A 24,597-nucleotide genomic window follows, 5' to 3' on the forward strand; every position below is an offset into this window, starting at 1 on the left:
CAACTCCATGGTCTTGATGACGCCTGAGACTGGACTTGGTCATGGCTTTTTACCATGTGATCGGCCGTGATGAAGTCACGGCCGATCACAGATGGTTCCGCCCCACTGTGCATGGCGCATGCTTGTTACCGGCGCATGCTTGTCACTGGCGCATGCTTGTCACACTGGTAAACAGCCATTGGCCGGCTGCTGACTACCACGTGATTGGCTGTGATCCTTTCACAGGCGATCACTGAATGTCAACAAACCGCGGTAACGAGATGTTACCGGGTTCTCCTCCTCACACACCGATCGTGTGTGAGAAGGAGATTGCGGTAACATCTCGTTACTGCTTACAGTGTACACCAATCACACTGATTGCCCCCCCCCAATAAAGAGGACATGTCACCACCCATCATAGTACCTGTCACAGATCATGTGAGTACCTGTCAGTCCATATGAGTACCTGTTACAGTTCATCTGAGTACCTGTCAGTCCATATGAGTACCTGTCACAGTCCATCAAAGTACTTGAGTACCTGTCACAGTCCATCTGAGTACCCGAGTACCTGTCACAGTCCATCAGAGTACCCGAGTACCTGTCACAGTCCATCTGAATACCCGAGCACCTGTCACAGTTCATCTGAATACCCGAGCACCTGTCACAGTCCATCTGAGTACCCGAGTACCTGTCACCAGGCCATCAGAGTACCCAAGTAGCTGTCACAGTTCATCTGAGTACCTGTCAGTCCATATGAGTAACTGTCACAGCCCATCTGAGTACCCGAGTACCTGTCACAGTCCATCTGAGTACCCGAGTACCTGTCACAGTCATCTGAGTACCCGAGTACCTGTCACCAGGCCTTCAGAGTACCCGAGAAGCTGCCACCAGCCCATCTGAGTACCCGAGTACCTGTCACAGTCCATCTGAGTACCCTAGTACCTGTCACAGTCCATCTGAGAACCCGACACAGTCCATCTGAGTACCTGAGTACCTGTCACAGTCCATCAGAGTACCCGAGTACCCATCACAGTCCATTTGAGTACCCGAGTACTTGTCACCAGGCCATCAGAGTACCCGAGTACCTGTCACCAGACCATCAAGTACCCGAGTACCTGTCTGCAGCTCATCAAGTTACCCGAGTACCTGTCTCCAGCCCATCAGAGTACCCGAGTACCTATCTGCAGCCCATCAGAGTACCCGAGTACCTATTTGCAGCCCATGTCTCATAGAAAATACGTTGGGGTGTTTGCTTTCCAAAATGGGGTCATTTTGTGGGTAATTCCACTGTCCTGGTGCTCCAGGACCTTCAAAAGTGTGATAGGTAGGAATAAAATGAGATGTGTAATTTATGCTCCTAGAAGGCCTGAAGGTACTACTTCAATGTTGGACCTCTGTATGTGGCCAGGCTGTGTAAAAGTCTCACACATGTGGTATTGCCATACTCAGGATGAGTAGCAGAATTAATTTTGGGGTGTAATTTTTGCTATATACATGCTATGTGAAATATCTTATAAATTGACAACTTTGTGTAAAAAAAAATGCGTTTCTTTTTTTCTTTTTTTTTTTTTCCACATTTTCCAAAAACTTCTGTAAAAAAATGAACCGTTCAAAAGACTCATTATGCCTAATAGATTATACGTTGGGGTGTTTGCTTTCCAAAATGGGGTCATTTTGTGGGCTAATTCCATTGTCTTGGTGCTTCAGGGCCTTAAAATTGTAATAGGTGGTTGAGAAATGAGATGTGTCATTTATGCTCGTAGAACGCCTGAAGGTGCTACTTCAATGTTGGGCCTTTGTATGTGGCCAGGCTGTGTAAAAGTCTCACACATGATATTGTCATACTTAGGAAGAGTAGCAGAATGTATTTTGGGGTGTAATTTGTTGTATGCATATGCCGTGTGTGAGAAATAACCTTATAATATGACAATTTTGTAAAAAAAAAAAAATTAAAAATTTAAAAAATCTTCAGAATTGTGGGAAAAAATGACAACTTAAAAAAACTCACCATGCTACCTACTTAATACCTTGGAATGTCTACTTTCTAAAAAGGGGTCATTTGGGGGATATTTGTACTTTCCTGACTTGTTACTGCCGGTTCACACAGGGGCAACACGACTTGCAGGCCGACTCACAGAAGCAACCTGCACACGACTTCAGTGGCGACTTGCAAAAAGACTTCTGTATAGAAGTCAATGCAAGTCGCCTGAAGGTGCCCAAAAAATAGTACAGGAACCTTTTCCTAAGTCGGAGCGACTTGTATTGCTCCTATTAGAACGGTTCCGTAGTACAGAATGGGACGCGACGTGTCAGGTGGCTAAGACGCCTGACAAGTCGCCCCTGTGTGAACCGGGGCTTAGTGTCTCAAAAAATTAGATTCACCTAATGTACTGAAGGCCTGATCAGATGTCATCAATTTTCAGTGATTGGCGCCATAGTTTGTAGACTCTATAACTTTCACAAAGACCAAATAATATACACTGATTTGGGTTATTTTTACCAAAGATATGTAGCAGTATAAATTTTGGCCAAAATTTATGAAGAAAAATTACTAATTAGCAAAATATTATGACAGAAACAAAGAAAAAGGCATTTTTTTTACAAAATATAGCACAAAAAATTAAAAACCCACTAGTGATTAAATACCACCAAAAGAAAGCTCTATTTGTGTGAAAAAAAGGATGCAAGTTTCATATGGATACAGTGTTGCATGACTGAGTAATTGTCATTTAAACTGTAAGAGCGCTGAAAGCTGAAAATTGGTCTGGGCAGGAAGGGGGTATAAGCAGTGGCGGAACTACCGCAATAGCGACCCACGCAGGTGCTATGGGGCCCTCAGTCAAGTGGGGCCCGGTGAGCAGGGCCGATCCTAGGCGGGTGCGCTGTAAGCTGCCGCAGGGAAGAGGCCCTGAGCCGCCAAAGCTGCGGCACGCCACTTGACTGCACTGGTTGCTAGAATCGCCGGCCGCCTAACAACCGGTGACGTCAGAGGCCGCGGCCACCCCAGCATTCATAGCATGCCGCGGCTGGAAAACTAGCTCGGCTCCACCCACCTCTGCCATCTTCAGACAACGTGGCTCAGAGCGAGAGGAGCGTTTCTGAAAAGAGCTGCCTGACGGAGCCTGCCTGCCTTGCTGTGAGACTGTGAGTGACTGCACTGCACCTGACATCATCCTCAGCCTTAACCTGTAAGTAATTTGCTGTGCCCGTCAAATGCAGCCACTGTGCCCGTCAAATGCAGCCACTGTGCCCGTCAAATGCAGCCACTGTGCCCGTCAAATGCAGCCACTGTGCCCATAAAACACAGCCACTGTGCACGTCAAACGCAGCCACTGTGCCCATAAAACACAGCCACTGTGCCCATTAAAAGCAGCCACTGTGCACGTCAAACGCAGCCATTGTGCCCTAAAACGCAGCCATTGTGCCCTAAAACGCAGCCACTGCGCACAAACGCAGCCACGGTGCCCATCAAATGCAGCCACTATACCCGTCAAATGCAGCCACTGTGCCCATCAAACACAGCCACGGTGCCATCAAACGTTGCCACTGTGCCGATTAAATGCAGCCACTGTGCCTGTAAAATGCAGCCACGGTGCCCATCAAACGCAGCCACCGCGCCCGTCGAACGCAGCCATGGTGCCGTAAAATGCAGCCACTTTACCCTAAAACGCAGCCACGGAGCCCGTCAAACGCTGCCACTGTGCCATAAAACACACGGCGGGGCTGTTTGCAGGGGGGGGGCCCATACACCATTTTGTTTTGGGGCCCTTTGATTTCTAGTTATGGCCCTGAGTGTAAGTGCACTGTATTGAGGTGGTTAAATAAATATACTGCATATTCTGCTTATGGCGGGGGCGGGGCTGGAGGCGGTGCTGCCGATGATGTAATTAAGAAAGCCACCGCCCGAGTCTATAATTTTTGTGGACCAATAAGAATGGGCTTGGACACAGTGGTATGCACGTGGGGCCCGCCCCCCTCTCCAAGCTCCGCCCTATCTCCCCCTCCCAGCAACTCTCCGCCTCTGCCCGCCCGCTTTAGTCCATACATTTTCTCAACCATAAACCTATATTTTGCGCGTGCGCGATTCGGGGCGTGTTTAGTGGGGTGGGGTGGGCGGGGCTGCTGCTGTTTTAACCATCTCTTGAGTTCATACATTTACCGACCATAACATATAGTTTGCGCATGCGCTATTCGGAGCGTGTTAGTGGGGTGGGCGGGCACTGCTGCTGATGTTCTAACAATTTCTCCGCCTCCGCCCGTCCACCCACTCGTGACCATAATGTTTGTGTGTAGACTGCGACTAGCTCCCGCGCATGCGATTAAGACCAGTGAAGTCGCGCATGCGCGGGAATGTCCTGCCGTCAGCTGTATGTGACGGAGCCGCACAGGAAGTGACGAAGTCGAGAACCCGGCTTCGTCATCGCATGACAACCCTGCCAGCTCACACGGCGGAGACAAGGAAGAAAGATGACGGACTGGGGGAGAGGTATACAAGTCATGGGCATTGACGTGTAATACTAGGTGGAGGGGACTTGTAGTGCTGTATGTCTTGTATAATGTTATGATGTGGAGACTTGTAGGTTCAGAACACAGAGAGAGGAAATGGGCGCAGAGCTCCCACTATGGTTGTTCTATAGTTGCCACCATCATTTCCAGGCATAGTCTATATACGGTGTGTATTGGAAGATATACAGGGAGGTTTACTAAGACTGGGGCAGCTGAACATCAGCTTCAACTGAGCAAGCTGGAGCTAACATCTGATTGGTTGCCATGCACAGCTGATTACTAAATTCCTCCAATTTTTCCTGGAACAAGAACTGACCTGAAGCTGCAATATCCACTTCCAGACCAGGCTTTTCCTGGGACTTTGTGTTTACATGTAACATCTAATACTAGAAATTGACTTAAAACCCCAAACATTATATATTTTATAAGTAGAGGCCCTAAAGAATAAATTGGCGGTCATTGGAGGGTTTTTTTTTTTTTTTTTATGTCACATGCGTATCTTTTGTATACATTGTATTGCACGGCATATGAAACGTGTTCTGCGCGGGCAGCTAGGTGATTTCCACATTTGAGGCAATATACCATTGTGGCTCGCAAAATCCCCTTTTATCTATCTAGACTTAAAATCAGTTTACTGTATCAGATCAGGCAGCGATTGCGATTGGTTGCCGGCGGGTTACAGCATATCATTACTGCTTACTGACTGGTTGCTAGAGGTTACAGCACACATTACGGCTCACTGATTAGTTGCTAGAGGTTACAGCAAATGATTTCTGCTTGTTAATTGGTTGCTAGAGATTACTGTACAGTAATACTGCACACTGATTGGTTGCTGGAGGTTACAGCACATCATCTCACTGCAGGGGAGTATGATATACATATGAATGCTGCATTTATTTACATATCTATGCCACCAAGCGCAGCTATTTACTTAGTAATGCCGCCGCTATTTACATATGCATGCCGGTTATTTACATGTAAACACAGGGTCTGCAGGTGAGTCATCTGTACACAACAATAGGGCAGAGCTGGGCAGCATTCGTACCAGCACTTCACACTGAGATATCGGGACACAGCACATGACTAAAACTGAATTTAAACTAGGATAGTTGGCAAGTATGATGCAGCTACTTCTGCTGTTCTTAGTAATCAGGAACAGCGATCTCTCTCCTCCTCCTCCAGTCAGTCCCCTCCCCCCCACAGTAGAAACGCCTGCCTAGGGAACACTTAACCCCTTGATTGCCCCCTAGTGTTAATCTTTTCCCTGCCAGTGTCATTTATACAGTAATCAGTGGCTATTTTTAGGTCTGATCACTGTAATAATGTCACTGGTCCCAAAAAAGTGTCTGATCTGTCCGCCGCAATGTTGCAGTCCCGCTAAAAATTGCTGATCACCACCATTACTAGTTAAAAAAAAAAAAATTATAATAAAAATGCCATAAATATATCCCCTATTTTGCATAAACCAATCATTATACGCTTATTGGGATTTTTTTCTTTTTGTAATTAAAAATAAGTAGATGAATACATATTGGCCCAAACTGATGAAGAAATTATTATTTTTTGGATATTATAGCAAACAGTAAAAAATATTGTGTGGGTTTTTTTTTTTGTTTGTTTTTTTTTTTCACAATTGTTGGTCTTTTTTTTTGTTTTGTTTTTATAGCGCAAGAAATAAAAACCTCAGAGATGATCAAATACCACCAAAAGAAAGCTCTATTTGTGGGGGAAAAAAAGCACCTCAATCTCGTTTGGGTACAGCGTCGCGCAATTGTCAGCTAAAGCAACACAGTGCCGTATCGCAAAAAAAATGGCCTGGTCATTAAGGGAGTAAAACCTTCCAGGGCTGAAGTGGTTAAAATTGCGCATGCCTGGGCATTGGCGTCAAATGGCATACATTTTACTAACCATAGGCAACACTTTTAAAAGCCTTTACAGGTTACCACTTTGTATGTACAGAGAAGGTCTGGTGCTAGAATTACTGCCAATGATCTGACATTCACAGTGATACCTCATATGTGTGGAACGATCGCTGTTTGTGTGTATGCAGAACTGACACACCTGAGCATGGGGGAGCTTTGCCTTTTTTTTTTTTTTTTTTTTTTAATTTATTTTTACGCTGTTGCTTTAATTTTTTTTTTAAGCGCTTTTATTGCTGTCACAAGTAATGTAAACCTCCTTGTGACAGCAATAGGTATGTGACAGGTACTCTTTATGGAGAGATCTGGGGTCTATAAGACCCTAAATCAGTCTTCTGCCCCTGTAAGCATTCAAAACACCAAGATCAGTGTTTTTGAATGCTTTTGATTTTTTTTAAGCGGCATTGTAGACATCTAGGTAAACTATAAGTGATGTCAGGTCATTGCTTTTGGGTTACTATAGCGGAGAGACGATCAAAGTCGATCCTGGCTTTTTTTTGGTGTCCAACCGGATGCGACCATCTTCACATGCCTGATGAAGGGGATGCTGCGAGTGTTGCTTCTGCTAGAACAATGTGATTGCTGAATAAAGCTTTGGGCCCATTTTGGAGATCCATAGAATGCTTGAAAGTAAAAACCCTAAGACCCCCTTTCACACTGGGGCCGCATTAGCGCTAAACTGCCGCTTGTTTTAGTGATGCTTTAGCGGCACTTTTCGGCTGCTAGCGGGGTGCCTTTAACCCCAAAGAAGGGGTTGAAATCACCCGTGTTGCGGCGCTTCCGAAGCTCTTTGGAAGAGCTGCATATTCATTTCAATGGACAGGGCATTTTGTGAGCACTAAATACAGCGCTCCCAAACTGCCCCAAAGATGCTGCTTGCAGGACTTTTCTTAACGCCCCGCAAGTGCAACGACGGGTGTGAAAAGTCGCACTGAAATGAATGGGAGGCGGTTTTCAGGCGCTATTTCTAGCACTGAAATGCCTGAAAACTGCCTCAGTGTGAAAGGGGTCTTAATCTTTACAACCACTTTAAGCACTTTGGGTGAGTGCTAAGAACTGGTATGGTATTTTTTTACCATGTGTTTCGTGTTGCGATTTTGTGAGCACGTTACCAAAGTGCCGCGGGGTTCCTTTTTAAAGGATAAGTTCGCCTAAAAAAAAAAAAAATAAATGCACATTTTTTTTTTATTTTATTTTTTTTTTTTTATAAGTGAAATCATGTGCAATTATTTTTTTTTCTAGGAAGCCTGTAGATCATTGCACCTGTGATCTGCAGATCATGGGTGCAATGTCCAGCCCTTGCAGACTCTCAGGATAGTTATTTGCTCGGACAGGCAGTTACCTGAGAGCAAGAAGATCAATGGACTACGAGGGCGCTCACCAGCACCCTCGCAGCTCATTGAGAACTGCAAGCCATCAGTCGCAGTCGATGATAATACTTGTAGGCATTCATTCACAGAAACCTCTGAATAAATGACACAGCTGTGTGGGTGGAGCTCTGTATGGCTGCGCTGTTTTCAAATAGCTGGTGCAGGGAGAAGACTCCCGGCCCATTGTCAAGGGGCGTGGAGGGAGAGGCTGCAGATGCTGGAACATGTTTCAAAAGTGAACTTATCCTTTAGGAATTAATGGCACGGTTGCATGTCTGCAAAAGGTTTGCTTGTTTTTTGTGTTTTGCAGGCACACATGTTATTTTGTGTGCTTTCCTGCATCACACACGCCTTACTCAAGCAAGGATATGCATACTTCCCAATTTGCTTTTTAACTGCTGAGTACTGAATTGTGGGAAATTAAGGGGAGCTGATATCTTACCTTATTTCTGAAAGTACTGTAAATTGCTTGGTCCAGATAGAAGATAACAGTAATATTAGAGAGACTGTTAGTTGTGTCTTCAAGGATGTGTGTAGTGTTTACTGCCACCAGACAGACTGATTCTCACAATCTATTTAAAGAGATTGTATATTGATTTTGTGCCTGTTTACATTCTTCATGTGTTCTGGTTAGTGCACTGTGTAACTAAAAAAATAAAATCAGGTGACGCTGTAGGCTTTTTGTATAATGTTTCCCTTTCCTTACAGCCTGTTTAACCACTTGCTTACTGGGCACCTAACCCCCCCCCCCCCCCTCCTGCCCAGATCAATTTTCAGCTTTTAACGCTGTCACTCTTTGAATGACAATTGCGCGGACAACACTGTACCCTAATGAAAATTTTTTTATAATTTTTTTTCCCACAAATAGAGCTTTCTTTTGGTGGTATTTGATCACCTCTGGGTTTTTTATTTTTTATTAAAAAATATAGAATTTAAAAAAACAAAATTGTTTTATATTTTGTTAATAAATTTTGCAAACAGTATTTTTTCTCCTTCATTGATGTACGCTGATAGGCTGCACTGATGGGCACTGAGGGGCAGCACTGAAGGGCACTAATAGGTGGCACTGATGGGTGGCAGTGATGGACACTGATGGGTGGCAGTGATGGGCACTGATTGGCACCACTGGTGGGATTGATAGGTGGCACTTGTGGGCACTGATTGCTGGCACTTAAGTAATGTGGGCACCGATTTTTGGCACTGGCAGGCGGTACTGGTGGGCACATAACATGCTGCTCCTCTTCGGGATCGATGTCCCTGCAAACTGAAGCCGGTGATCTGTTTTTAATCAGCGTGAGAAGAAAAAAAGGATTGCCGACTCTCTGTTTACATCATGTGATCAGCTGTCATTGGCTGACATCTGATCACGTGGTAAGGGGCCAGGATCAGACCCTTACTCAGCTTTGTGATCACCTGAGTCTCATTGACTCGGGTAATCACAGCGTGTGCTGTGCGCCCTCTTCAGGGGGGCGTGGCGAGGCTGCAAAGGGCAGGACGTCAATAGACGCCCTCCCAGCAAAGCAGATGTGTGCTGTAGCCGTCATTCTGCTATAGCGCGGATCTGAAGGAGTTAAAGTAGAATAAACCCAATATTTTAATTTTCCCCATCATAAAGCTTATAGTATGTTTCCCTTTGGAAATATCTTTCATAAAGTTGTGCCGTTTAGGTGACATTGCTGTCTGCTCCAGTCAGTGACATCACACGTACATGCACACTTCATTGTTTATTCATGGCCATGATCACAGAGAACACCATGCCCTAGTGATGTAATCCTCAGTGCCCAGCATAGGCGCTTGATCCAAGAAAACTTGCTGCAGCACCATGGCAACGTTTATATGTAAATGGAGCTTAGTTATTTCTTGCTGCACTTGCATGAGATTGCCTTTATTTTTTCTGTAATGGGGGGGGGGGGGGGGGGGGGGACCGGGTTGGGGATGTCGGCTGGAGGAAAATTCAAACATGGCGACGTCTTCAGCCAGAGCAGAACAAAATGAAGATAGGTGAAACACCAGCAAGGATAATTCTATGCCACTATATGTTATTATGTGTATCTTGCATTTTAGGTTGTTGTTATTTCATGTTTATTGGGCATAATTCGGCCTAATAGTGACCCTGTCGGTTGTGTAAAAGTCCCAGTCACCGTTCCCAGCTCGTGTTTAGAGCTTTCAAGCTCTACAACCTCTACAAACTCTTCTGCATTTGACGTTTCCAGGGGTTTAGGGTCCCTTGCTGTTTGCTGTGGTTCCATCCTCCAACCCCTATGTCAGAGGAAGGAACAACATTGTATGAGAGGGGACACTGCCTAAAATGTTGAATGCTGAAGAGTCTGGCGAAGGCTGCAAAGCTTAAATGTAGATAAGGTAGGAGACACAGGATTTTCTATTGCAAGAAACAGCCTTTTTTATTTTAAGAGACTGACGGGGTCGCTTTAACCAATTGCCTACTGGGCACTTATACCCCCTTCTTGCCCAGGCCAATTTTCTGCTTTCAGTGATGTCTTACTTTGAATGACAATTGCACGGTCATGCAGCACTGCACCCAAATTACATTTTTATAATTTTTTTTTCACACAAATAAAGCTTTCTTTTGGTGGTATATTTTGCTAAATAAACAAAAAAGACTGAAAATGTAAACATCAATAGATGCCCTCCCACAAAGTAAGCCTGCGCTGTAGCCATCATTCGGCTATAGAATGGACGGGAATGGGTTAAAAAGCCTGGTGTTTACCGACCTAATAGATGTAAACCCTCATACCCAGTGAAGTGAACAGCCTCAGATGATACAGAGATGAAACAAATCTCCCTACATACATTTTAAATGTATATCTGCTGTCTTCAGCTTTCTACATTCTTCAGAAAGTGCAAATCATGTTAGAAATTTTTCTTCCTGTTTCAGCAGTGGGAGGAGAGCTTGGGCATACACTGTGAGCTGATTGGAGGAAAGGCACACCCCCCCTCCACATAGGCAGAGGAGCGAAGAAGCTTGCAGAGCTGTGCTGTGAATAGACCAACTCTTCTCCCTGACACAAATTTCCAGCTGCTTTTATCTCGGTTCTCAGAGAGCTTGCCAGAAGTTATCATGCTGATAACAAAGGAACGGAGCAGCAGAAAGACATGGGACTTAGGTCTTTGGAGAGAGATACAGTAAGTAAGCACTACAGATACATGTGTCCAGGTCAGATTTCATGAATGGGGATTTACATCCACTTTAACCACTTCCCTCCCACCATATAGCAAAATGACGTGTGCAAAGTGGTTAAGTTATCCTGACTGGACATCATATGACGTCCAGCAAGATAAGCCCGCAGGGGCATGTAGCACAGCGATCATTGGTGTGGTGTGTCAGTCTGACACACCACATCACCGATCTCGGTAAAGAGCCTCTAACTTGGGCTCTTTACCATGTGATCAGCTGTGTCCAATTACAGCTGGTCATAGCATAAACAGAAAGAGCCGTGTATCAGCTTTTCCACCACTCGTGCTGACAGACACGAGTAAGGGGGAGCCGATCAGCTGCTCTCCTGATGGGGGGGGGGTCTGCTCTGATTGATTATCAGTGCAGCCCCCATGAGGATACCCACCCAGGACCACCAGGTATGCCCAATAGAGGTGCCAATCAGTGCCCATCAGTAATGCCTGCCAGTGCCTCCTCATCAGTGTCACCTATCAGTGCTGCATATTAGTGCCCGTCAGTGCAGCTTATCAGTGAAGGAGAAAACGTACTTATTTACAAAATGTTATGACCGAAACAAACAAAAACGTTTTCTTTTTTTCAGTATTTTTTTATTTAGCAAAAAATAACAACCCCACCGGTGATCAAATACCACCAAAAGAAAGCTATTTTTGGGAACAAAATGATAAAAATTTTGTTTGGGTACAGTGTTGCATGACCGCACATTTGTTTAAAATGCAACAGCGCTGAAAGCTGAAAATTGGTCTTGGCAGGAAGGGGGGGAATTTTTCCAAAACAAGTAAATGAGTTATGCGAGTCTGTGATTTCATTCTGTCATGCCAATATAAATATTCAAAAAGTGTTAAAATAAAACTAAAGGCAAAACTTTTCTTAGTTTTTAATAGAGTGGGGAGGGGTTAGAACACATGTTGGGTTTTTACTGCTGTCTGTGTCCATGTTAATGGGATTCACCCTCTCCTTTTGTCCCATTTACTGTTCTCATTGGGAGTGAAAAAATCCCAAGTTTTGGGTTGTCGTCAGAACAGTAATGCAGCGGAAATCTTCCAATGTGGACACTATTTCTGGATTTCCTATCGTTTCTGTTTTGGCTATAGGACAGGAAGTGAAAGGAAATCTCCCCAGTTGGACACAGATGGCAAAAAAAATGACAGGGGTTATAACCCTTGCTTACTCTAACCAAAAATTTAAAAGAAAAAAATTGCCTAGTTATATATATAATATGTATGTGTGTGTGTGTGATGTATGTATGTATGTGTGTGTATATAATATATATATGTATGTATGTTTATCAAAATATCTCTGCTGTTCTCTTTTACCATCTTCTGGTTTCCTGTAATGATGTTTTTATCTTTTTTATTTTATTCTGTATAGGTTCAAGTTCTGGGGCGGTAGATGAGATGCTTGATGCAGAAAACAAACGTCTTGCAGAAAATCTTTCTACGAAAGTAACACGGCTCAAATCTGTGAGTGCTTAAAGAACAATGTGTAGAAAATTCACTATATACTGTATTTATTGGCGTATAACACTCACCTTTTCACCATGAAAATCGGGTGCAAATAGTGCGTGCGTGTTATACGCCAATACTTCAGTTTTAGCTGCCTCGGAGTGGACAGGGAGGGGGGCGGGACGAGCACCGTCAGATTACATAAAGTGAGAATCTCCTGTTTACTTGGCGGCCTCTGTAGTAGGAACTCCCGTCTCCTGGGCCGCTATTGGACCACTGTTCTGTCTATCATAGGAGATTCTCACTGTATGTAATCTGTTGGCGCTCGTCCCACCCCCCTCCGTGTCCCCTCTAGGCTGCAGATGGGCATCGATCAGGCTGCACTGATGGCAATGGTGAGGCTGCTGCATTGATGGCAATGGTGAGGCTGCATTGATGTGTACTGATGAGGCTGCATTGATGGCAATGGTGAGGCTGCAGATGGGCACTGACCCTTATTTTGCTTCAAAGTTCCTTATTTAAAATTTAAGTTTTTTTCCTGAAACTTCCCTCTTAAAATGAATGTGCGTGTTATATGCCGATAAATACGGTACTTAAAAGTAATGCTAGCTATACACTCAGATTTATCTTCAGCCTGCAGGTTAAGTGAAGGAAATCCAATAGATTTAGCATGTATGGAGGAATTGCCTTTGACATTTTAATATGCAGTCGGTCGACTATTTCCCCCTGCTCTTTCGATTTTTCAGAATAAGTTTTTTGAGCTGGGTGTTGCCGACAAGCCACTCACTGCTTGAATTTCAGATAATTTCTGCTGGATTTTGTTGGCACAATACAACTCGAACTGATTTGAAAAAATTCAAGCCATATGACTAATTTGCCACAACAGTATAAAACGCACAACAGCCAGTGAGGTTTCAGGTGAAGAAAGAAATATTGATACTTTTTAGGCCTCTACAGTAGATTGTCCAGAGTGCCCCGGAGACAAGAAAAATGTCATTACAACAAAATCTGGTAAAAGTGGGCATAATCGACTCTAGACTTGCCTTTTAGGGTCCTATTTTACAAGGGGTGAAATAACCTTTTACCACTAGATTAAAGGTTAAGTTCACCTTTTGGGAAAAATAATAAATGCACATATTTTTGCAGGAAAAAAATTTACATGTATTATTTTTTGCCTAAGGAGCCTGGAAAGCATTGTACCCCTGACCAGTGGATCAGGGGTGCTATTCCAGACTCCTGCAGGCAAGGCCTGCAGTTTTCAGCCCGTACCTCTATATGGGCTGACAATTTACATGCTGCAGGGCTTGTGAATGAGCTACGAGGCCGCTCATCCGTGACTTCGCAGTCCATTTAGAACTACACGCTGCCAACAGCAATGGCTGACAATAGTTGTAGTTCATGCATTCACAGGAAACTGAATGAATGATGCGGTCATGTGAGCGGTACCCCACACAGACAGGTTATTTCCAAATAGTGACAGCAGGCGCGGGGAGCAGATTTCCAGTTCGTAGTCACAGAGAGGGGTGGGGGAGAGGCTGCAGCTGCTGGAACATGTAAGCTGTTCCAAAAGGTGAACTTTATCCTTTAGCCCTGGTTCACATTGGTGTGATTTGACATGTCAAATCGCATGCCAAATCAGCGGCAATTGCCAGCAATGGCACCATCCTAATCGGTGCGATGCCGCATTTGCAGCGCTGCACCAATTTCCAAAAGTAGTTTCTATATTACTTTTGGCAATTTACATTGACATCTGTGCAGAAACCCACACAGATGTCTCTGAAGTCATCCCCCAAACTGGGACTGACATGCAGGACTGAAATTGTGCAAGTTCAGCTGAACTCGCACAATTTCATTCCCGCACTCAGTTTTTTTTTTTTTTGTTTTTTTTTTTTTGTTTTTTTTTTTTGTGCTCTTTATAATGTTGAATTGTGAAGTCTGGCTGTATTATTTGTCAATATGTTTTAGCTTCACCTAAGTATACAGGCAAATCAAGTAAACAGATACATTTTTTACTGACTTCTTGTTACTGGATTTTCAGAAAGGCATTATTTTTTTTTTTCATTTATTTTTTTTATGTCTTTCCATTACACTTGCATATCACCAATTTCCATGTCAGTCTTTTTACACTGAGCAAAATTATAAAAGCAACACTTTTGTGTTTGCCCCTATTTATCATGAGCTCAAAGATCTACAACTTTTTCTATGTACACAAAAGGCCTATTTTTCTCAAATATCATCTTCAACTCAGCAAGGGAGTGGACTCTTTCTTCCTCAGATCCCCGGACCAACTGGATGCCCTATTTGCCTTTTTAGACTCGCCTGCAGTCCCTGTCCCAGACTGGCTCGACATGTCCCTGTTGGTGGATGGTCAACGTCTCTTCATTCCGGGTCCCCAACATAGCAGGAGGTCCAGGCCTCGTACAAGGTCAAGGGATCCCTCAAGGGTCCGCCCGGCAGCCAACAAGCCATAACACTCTTTTTGAAAGAAGTCAGACAGGCCAGTGGTGTCTGGTCAGGAGTGGACTGCCCTCACCTGTTACATTTTGCAGCAGAACGTTCAAGAGTTATAAAACACCTGGTCCCTGCCTTAATGTTAGGAATACTAGACATGTTTGAGTATTCCTCACATTTTGTTTACCTCGGGTTTCACAAAGTTAGTGTGCCTGATTTTCCTAGGTGTGGAGTGGGGTGTGCCCTTTGGAGATGGAGGGGGGCTGGCTCCTGGCAGGGGGAATGATGCGCTGCTCCCAAGTTCCTGAGTGTCTTAGGTCAGGGTCGTCATCCACGTAGTTGGGTGCTTGCTATGGCTCGGGTGATCCTGGACTAATCGGTGGGCTATGGGTTTCAATATTGGAGCTCTGCCCACGGGAGGATACCCCAGTCATTGTGGAGCATGGCGTTATTTCTGAAGAGTTTCGGAGCTAGCCTCCCCCAAAGGTTATTTTATTTTTACATTTTGCTGTTATCCCAGCTTTTGATGCTAATGTTCTTATGGTGCTCGGACGCATGTCTCCCAGTGCTGCTTTAGACCCTTCCTAGTCCTTACCCCATAGGCTGCTCTACTGGAGCATTAGGCTTTGTTGTAGCCACTTTTAGGTTTGTCATTATTTGAGCCCTCATTTGTTTCCCTCTTCCCTCTCTTCTCAATACAGTCACTTCAACCCCCTTTTCTTTCTTTCTCCCTCTTTCACCCTCTTGCCCCCTCCTTCCCTTCACCCACCTGGTCCCCTTTTTTCGTCCCATCCACCTTGTCTGTGTGTTTTCGTTTTTTGTTTTTTTTTTGTTTTTTTGTTTTTTTGTTTTTTTTCTCCAGGGGATTGCTCTGCAGGGTGGGATAGCGCCCCCCATACCCTCAGTCAGCCAGGGCTCTCTAAAGGGCTATAAATTTACCTCCTTCAATGTCACAGGTCTTGCTACTCCTGAGAAGCGTTCTAGACTACTCTCAGACCTCAAGAAGCAACATACTCAGGTGGCCTTCCTAAAAGAGACACACTTTTAAACAGGACAGTGTGCCCAAACTCACCAATCGAGACTTCCCATGGGTTGATTTCTTATTCAATACAAAGATCTATCTCCTTTTCACTTCCTCCCAGATCGACATAATTGCCTTCTCAGGCCATGCCCCTGTCCACGTGACACTTGAGCTGGAAATTTCTCAGCCGCGTTCCCCTACCTGGAGACTAAATTAATCCCTATTACAACTTCCTGAGGTCCGCAAGGAAATGAATCGTTCACTAGCCGCTTTTCGGAAAACGCCAAATCCACTCAGAACCCCATAAGTGTGTAGTGCGGGGGGTTCTAATTCAGATTTTCAAGGGAAGAAGGAAAGGGCTAAACAATTACATGACCTTATTGCATGAGTGCGGTCCCTCGAGCTACGGCACAAAAAATTCCTGGCATTAGCTCATTACCAGACTCTTTTGCAGGCCAGGCAAGAGCTGAACGATTTGCTCTTTCGTAAAACCACCCAAAGCTTGGCTTGGGCAAAATGTTCCCTATACGAATATTCTAACAAACCAGGCACTATGTTGGCAAAAGCACTCTGTGGCCCGAGGGAACGCACTTTCATCCCTTCTATAATTTCCAAATAGGGGGATGGAGTACACACTTCCCAGGATATTGCCAAGGATTTCTCGGAATTCTATCATGATCTTTATAACCTTAATCACACTCAGGCCACGGGGACCTCAGGAGACCGTGTAACAGAGGCGCTAGAGTACATGCCCTCTATGCCCTCTACCAAGCGATGCCAGTGAGACATTGGAATCATTGATCACAGCGGAGGAGGTGGGGACTGCCATTGCCCAAACAAAACCCTGCAAGGCCCCTGGCCCGGACGGCTTTTCGCTGGCTTATTATAGTACTTTCTCCAATAGATTGATTCCTCAATTCCTGACAGCATACAACTCACTGGTGGAAGCGGGCTCCATGCCACCCAATTCCCTGCTGGCATACCTTTCCCTGATTCACAAAGGCAGCAAAGATCCTTCCCAGTGTGGGAACTATAGGCCTATTGTGCTACTGAATGTAGATCTGAAATTATTCGCTAAAATCTTGGCAAGTAGACTCCTTCCCTATATCCCTCAGCTGATCCATGTAGGTCAAGTGGGCTTTGTCCCCTCTCGGGAGGCCAGGGACGACACCACTGAGGTCCTCAATATCATCCAGGCGGCTCATTCTTTGAAGCGTCCCTTGCTCTTATTATCAATTGATGCAGAAAAGGCCTTCAACAGGGTGGCTTGGCATTTTATGCAGGCCACCCTGTCCCACATCGGTATAGGCCCCCATTTCACAAGCTGGATCCTGTCCCTCTACTCTACACCATCGGCATCCGTAGAGGTAAACTAATTGCGCGTATTTTTCTATCTCGAACGGGACGAGACAGGGTTGTCCTCTTTCTCCCCTGATTTTTATATTAACGCTGAAGCCTTTTCTCTGTACTGTATGGACTGATCCGAATATTTCTGGTTTCCAGAAACCTTCGGGTCATCGTAAAATAGCGGCTTTTGCGGACGATTTTATATTCTTTGTATCTAATCCCCATATATCCCTGCCAAACATTCTTCAGGCCCTACGCTTGTACGGTGCCCTATCCAATTATAAAATGAATCTGTCCAAATCGGTGGCTCGTAACATTACGCTTTCTCACTCGGACACACACTTTCCTTGCTTTATGGATACATGGCGTCATCTTCAGATGGCACATTTCCGTCATTCATACATAAATGGGAAAAGGATTTGAGGATTAAGTTTACACAAGCTCAATCAGCCGAGATTTTTATCTTGGCCCACAAATCTTCCCTTGCTAACCAGTATCAAGAAGTGGGATACAAAATTATCTCGAGATGGTACCGTGTACCGTTCTTGATGCACAAAATGGATAGCAATGTCTCGGAAATATGCTGGCGTTGCAATCAAGCGGTAGGTACGATGGCTCATGTATTCTGGCAGTGCCCCCTCCTGGGGTCATTCTGGGCAGATGTGACAGGTACCGTTAAACATTTGACATCGGTTGATTTAAGTGGCATCCCTAAGGTGTGTCTCTTACATTTGACGGGGATAGCCTTCCGGAAATACAAAAAAACTCTCACTATCCATTTGGTGAATGCAGCCAGAGCTTGCATTCCTGCACTCTGGAGGCAGTCACAGCCCCCGACTAAGGTCCTGTGGTACCCCAAATTTAATATCCTACGTATGGAGGAATTCACTGCCACCCTGAATAATAATAAGGACGTCTTCAGGGAGCGTCACCTGTACTGACTAATACCTGCAAACTATGGCCCAACCTATTCCGGCGGATGATGGTCAAGCTACCAGTTAGTTGCTTCTAGGGGGATGGCTGGAGGTGCCTGCTCACTGGAGGGTAATACCCCCCCCCCCCCCCAACTTCCTGTGCTTCCCCCTTACCCCTTCCTTCTATTTTTCTATTTTTGTCTGCTTCTCTCCTTACTCCTGATTTCCCTATCCTGCTTTTTCTTCTGGACTGGATAAGCCTTTTACTACAGATTTCTCTGATCCACTAACTGGTTTGAATTAATAAAGCATTACTGTCCTCCCGGTGCTTGAACTGGGACCAGAAGACAGTGAGTTTCCCATTACCATACTTTCCAAATCATTTAAGTACATGCTCTAAGACAAGTCTAGATTAGCATCTTATCTTGGCAAGATTAAGTAAGGGTATTTGGCAGACTGGGTCAGTCTTGCGTTGCAGAAGCACAGGCTAAGCCATAGTCGAAATTTGGATGTGCGAATTTTGAAGCCTTCTTTTTGTGCTGTTTTATTGTAACCTATTATTTTTCAGTTATACTGATCAGTTTTACATTCAGTTGTTATATTTCTTTGTCCATATACAAGAGATGACTGGCTGTAACATTGACATATTTGTTATGCCCTATACGAGTAATGCTATTGGCTATGGTCAACTATAATCTGGTTCACAATTTTGTATTGTACTTTAGCCATTAAAGCGGTTGTATACCTTTTTTTTAAACTTTTACCTACAGGTAAGCCTATAATAAGGCTTACCTGTAGGTAAAAAAAAATTTCCTAAACCTGTACGGTTTAGGAGATATTCCCCTCGCAATGAGCCGCTGACTGCAGCGGCGCATGCGCACAGGGGATTCTCGGCTGAAAGCCCGGCAGCCGCCAGACTTTGCTAGAAAAAAAGTCTCCTGCACGCATGCGTGGGAGTGACGACATCGCGGCTCCGGCCACTCACAGCGCCGGAGGCGCGATACCCGGAAGGCATGCCGAGAGGAAATGTCAGCTCCCTCGACGTGGACAGGGTGAGATGCCGGCGCCTCGTTCTAAGGTAAGTATCTCATAATGAGCTAGTATGCCGTGCATACTAGCTCATTATGCCTTTTCCCTTACAGGTGTAGGGAAAAAAAAAAAGTCAGCGGGTTTACTTCCGCTTTAATAAAAATTGAATTAAATAAAAAAAAATATTCACAAATTTTCGGACCCCCCAATGCAGTAAAACTGCACATTTTAGAGTGACCTTTTATTGTGGCCAGCCTAAGGCACACCTGTGCAATAATCATGCTATCTAATCAGCATCTTGATATGCCATACCTGTGAGGTGGATGGATTATCTCGGCAAGGGAGAAGTGCTCAATAACAGAGATTTAGTCAGATTTGTGAACAATATTTGAGAGAAATATACCTTTTGTGTACATAGCAAAAGTTGTGGATCTTTGAGTTCAGCTCATGATAAATGGGGCGAACACAAAAGTGTTGTGTTTTTTTTATAATTTTGCTTAGTGTATATTGCTATGAAAAGAAGACAGTTGAACCGGTGAAAAAAATACAAGGCCATCTTTTATAAACGTATCTTACTAGCATCCTAATAAAAAAAAAACAATTTAAAATGTATCTATTGCTTTTTAGCTTGCATTGGATATTGACAGAGAAGCTGATGACCATAACACGTATTTGGATGGAATGGTAAGTTTGTCTTCAGCTTACTTCTTCTTATGCCCTGTACACACGGTCGGACATTGATCGGACATTCCGACAACAAAATCCTAGGATTTTTTCTGACGGTTGTTGGCTCAAACTTGTCTTGCATACACACGGTCACACAAAGTTGTCAGAAAATCCGATCATTCTGAACGTGGTGATGTAAAACACGTACGCCCGGACTATAAACGGGGCAGTAGCCAATAGCTTTCGTTTCTTTATTTATTCTGAGCACGCGTGGCACTTTGTGCGTCGGATTTGTGTACAGACGATCGGAATTTCCGACAATGGATTTTTTGTTGGAAAATTTTATAGCAAGATCTCAAACTTTGTGTGTCGGAAATTTCTATGGAAAATGTGTGATGGAGCCTACGCATGGTCGGAATTTCCGACAACAAGGTCCTATCACACATTTTCCATCGGAAAATCCTATCGTGTGTACAGGGCATTAGTCTTGTACACAGGATCCGATTGTTGGCAGGGGATTGTGTGATGACAGACTGTTGGCCTAAAATCCGACCATTAGTACGCTTCTTCAGACAATTTTTGTCCAACTTTCGGCCAACAAATGTTGGATGACATGCTAGTAAATTTTCGTCAGACAACGGTCTCTAATCAGATTGTTGGCCAACCAAGCGTCTGATTTTTGTCCAAAGGGTGTGTGCCAGGAACTTGTCTTGTATACTAATGGTACACAATTGTCGGCCAAAAAACACAAATGTAGTGACGTACTATGAGGAATTGCAGCTCTTGAGCGCCACCCGTTGGGCCCCTTCTGCTAATTTTGTGTTTGGTGAGCATTGATTCTGAGCATGCGTGTTTGTATTTTTGACTTTTGTGTGACGAACTTGTGTACTGACCATCAGAAAATCTGACAACAGACCGTTGTCCGCCGAAAATTTACTAGCATGTCCTCCAACATTTGTTGGCAGAAAGTTGGACAACAATTGTCAAAAGAAGCGTACTAACGGTCAGATTTTAGGCCAACAATCTGTCAACAGACAATCCCCGGCCAATAATCTGATCGTGTGTACGTGGCTTTACTCTGAGCAATTTATGTTACCAGCAGACCATTTCATTTTCCCCAATAGACTTTTGGTATAGATATATTGTAGTTGGACAGTCACATCCCTGGATCTGTTATAAAAGAGCAATAAGCTGTCAAAAAGTTCCACATGTGCACAACGAACTGAGCGACATTCATAATCACAAATAAAACCAGTAATATTTTATGAACATTGGAATTGCAAGTTCCCAGGGTGCCATAGTGGGTGCAGTAAGCTGCTGTTATATTCCTCTGAGGAAGAAATATGAAACGGGGTAGAAATGGCAGATTATATGAACGCCCACTTTTGTCTGCAATTATTGGCAGCTATACACATCAGAGTTTGTTGTACTGTACAACCATTCTGAGCATTTACAGTTCATGTGAAGTAGACCAGTCATATAGGGGCTTTCATTGCTGACCACCTTTTTATTTTCTTTTACCTTGGAGGGATTTTTTCTTGATTCCTGTTTTAGCTATGGGAGAGGAAGTGAAAGGAAAGCTCCCCAATTGGACACAGATGGGAAAAAATACCATTGGGTTATAACCCTTCCTCACTTCATCCAAAAACAAAAGTTTTCCTTTTTGTTCTAATGAAGTTTAATGTCCAATGCCAAGTACTTGTTACCTAGGTGCTTGTTATTGCTCCTTTGCAAACATTTGCACTACAAGATTATCCCTGGCAGAATTTTAGGTAAAATGTTTCCTCTTGTAAAAAAACGATCAGCACAAGGGATGTTGCCTAATGTGAAGTGTCCCTTTTTCCCCCTTCTATACCCTGCAGCTAATTCCAGTGCAGAATCCGAGACACGCTTTAAGAGTGCCAACTATGCCTACCCTTTCTGCCCCCTACCTATAGCAGACATTTTTGTTCACAAAGTAAAAAAAAAAAATAGTTCTAGATTTGTTCTATCTTTTTTCTTTGTAGGATTCAGACTTCATGAGCGTGACTGGTCTTTTGAGTGGCAGTGTCAAGCGGTTCACAGGAATGGCTCGTTCTGGAAGAGATAATCGCAAGCTCTTGTGTTATGTTTCAGCTGGCCTTGTAGGATTGTTCTTTTTGCTGTACTTTCTAGTGTCCAGAGCCAGTACGTGATGGATGATGCCCCTTCACGCAAAGACATTCCTTATTCATACTGCCCTGTGACCCAAAGGAGGGGTATATGGCCTGTCAGGCAGGCTGCTAAAACTTGGCATTTCCAAAAATTAATTAGGACAATTCTATCCCTGATTAATTCATTCCCAAACAATGACCAAAAAAAAAAAAAAAAAAAATCACCAGGCAAAATTGCAATCAATATCTGCATTTGGTCAATGTCATGTACGTTTAATGGAAAATACACAGACCCAAAATGTTTTTTTTGGAAACCAAAAATATGACAATATGGGCTGAGGATGACACCAGCACTGGTTCTAGATTTACATCCATTGCTCACATAATTAGTAGAGTGTTGTGCCGTGTTACCCGTCGATCTGTGCAGAAAGTTTCTGTTTAAAGCTGAACTCCAGGCAAATGGCTAACTACACAGATTATATACATATAAGAGAGCTCTTTTACTTGCCAAAAGGTTTCTATTTCTGTCCATCAATTTTACACAGCTCTGCAACACATGACAGCTTTGTCTGGCAGAGGAGATTACCTCATTTTTCTTGGTAGCAGTTAAGTAACGCCTACAGATCTTGCCCCCAGTATGTGACTGGACAGTGAAAGAGAAGAAGTAGACCTATAGGGTCATTTCTGCATCATAGCACTTTTTGGCACATGAGCACTGCACATATTTCACTGGCTTCTTGTGCTGCCACTTGCAATGAGAGCACTGTTGTACATGGGACTTGCAAAAGGTGATACTAAGTCAGATTTAGTCTCCAACACTGGTTGCATTTAAATAAATAAATAAATGTAATGAATACAAAGCTGTTAATTTATATTGGCCTGGAGTTCAGCTTTAAGTGATGGCCAAAAAAAAGTACCTTAAGTTATTAAATATGCAAGTTTTTATTATGTATTAGATTTTTGTCAGGCATTATACCATTTATGGCAAAACTTTAACTACTTTCAGAATTTGCTTCAAGAAAAGACATTATATTGCAGAAATGTTTACATTTACCTTTAGTGAGATAATGTGTATATGGCCATTCCTGACCTGCTTCAGTAGGTTGCTTGGCTGTAATTATGATCCTGTGACTCCAATTCCTCCTGAGCCACTGGTGGGGAAAATATGTGTGCATAACAGGATTGCAGACTTCACCAGCTACATACTTATTCCAGGTCAGCAAGTTTGGAGACAGAATATTAGGCCCCTTTAACACTGCTTTGCTGCTTTTTCACTGCAGCGCAGGGTACCATTGTTTTTCGTGTTAATTACCAGCTCTTTGTTTTAGACTTCCATTAGATTGGGTGTTTTTTGGTGCGTTTTCTGAAAAATCACCAAAACGCGGGTACATTGCGCCATGGGCAAACCACAGTGTAGCAGTGTGTACAAGGCCTTAATGTAATGGCCAGCTACCGCTCTCAGAAGAAATGGCACTCCATGTATCTTTCTGAAAGGGCTCATTCACGAGGGCACACTTGTCAGAACACCTGTGGGTTTTTGCCTAGGAAGCAAAGGTGGTCTGTGCAGCCAGCCTGTTAAAATAAATGATCGACTCAGGGCTGAATGGTTCTTCACACACATCCCTGAATTCCGGTTCAGACTAGAATGCACATATTCTTGTATGGTCCAGTTTTAACAGCCAATTCATTTGAAATGCAAGTACTACTCTCGCAGATCACACCACACAAAACCACGTGATATTGCGGTACCATACAGTTTAGTGGCCAGAAATGTGCTGCATTTGTGAGTTGCATTTGGGGTGCCATTAATTGGCACGTGCACACATCTTGCAAGGGCAGCGCATGGAATGCGCCTTTCCAGCATGTTTGGTGAGTGTATATCTGAGCAGGACTGACACACTGCTCCGAATTCAGTCTGTCTGTTTTTGATTTTAAGCGGCTGGCTACATGGACCACTTGTGGCCCCCAGGTAGATAAACATGGCCCTCTGCATTGGTGTATTGAGCAGTGTGTCCGAGTCCAAAACAAGTTTCCCTTTGAACAGTGTGGGGGAGAGTTACTAAACTCAGAATTCAGTGCAGCTGTGCATCATAACCAATCCGTTTCTAACTTCAGCTTGTTCAATAAAACTTTGATGATGGAACCTGATTGGTTTCTATGCAGAGAGCTGCACCAGATTTAGTAAATCTGCCCGTGTTTTCAGTCACGTTTGCTTTTCCTGCAAGGAAATACGAGCGCAAATATATTTATATATTAAAAAAAATTTAAAAAAGTATTTCCTTTAATTTTAAATACATGTAATACTATAATACAATAAATCTTTATCTGTAAACATGTAATTCTTCATGTGTTGCTTAATGGTGTACCAACTTCTGAATAGGATATAGTGTTTACTGTAGGAATCTATGGATCTAGATGTACATGGGGCAGCGACCTTTGCCAAGTCAAGATTAAAGTGTATCTATGGTAAAAACGTAAATTTATTTTTATATATTAATTTCCACATTTCAAGTCAACTTCTGTTAATCTGAATGTACACTTAGTTAAAAAAGGTCCCTGTACATTTACTTCCCAAAATTCAGTGACACCTTTGCTATTCCCTGTGAATATAATTCTGTGTCACAT

At 43.7% G+C, this 24,597-nt stretch overlaps 1 protein-coding gene across 2 annotated transcripts; it reads left to right on the forward strand.

Annotated features, from left to right (window-relative positions):
* The first annotated feature begins 4,307 nt into the window (after positions 1-4,307).
* On the forward strand, positions 4,308-24,306 carry BET1L (Bet1 golgi vesicular membrane trafficking protein like). 2 transcript variants are annotated; one of them, XM_073633420.1, is made up of 5 exons: positions 4,308-4,465; positions 10,671-10,918; positions 12,339-12,430; positions 19,802-19,858; positions 21,847-24,306. In XM_073633420.1, the coding sequence occupies exons 3-5, from the start codon at positions 12,365-12,367 to the stop codon at positions 22,012-22,014; spliced, it is 291 nt and encodes a 96-aa protein (XP_073489521.1). In that variant the 5' UTR covers positions 4,308-4,465; positions 10,671-10,918; positions 12,339-12,364; the 3' UTR covers positions 22,015-24,306. The 2 variants fall into 2 exon arrangements, with proteins under 2 accessions (XP_073489521.1, XP_073489512.1); XM_073633411.1 differs by lacking the exon at positions 10,671-10,918 and having other exon boundaries at positions 4,315-4,465.
* Positions 24,307-24,597: the final 291 nt, after the last annotated feature.

This window comes from Aquarana catesbeiana, linkage group LG01, assembly GCF_042186555.1.
Source record: "Aquarana catesbeiana isolate 2022-GZ linkage group LG01, ASM4218655v1, whole genome shotgun sequence".
Classification (NCBI taxonomy): Eukaryota; Metazoa; Chordata; class Amphibia; order Anura; family Ranidae; genus Aquarana; species Aquarana catesbeiana.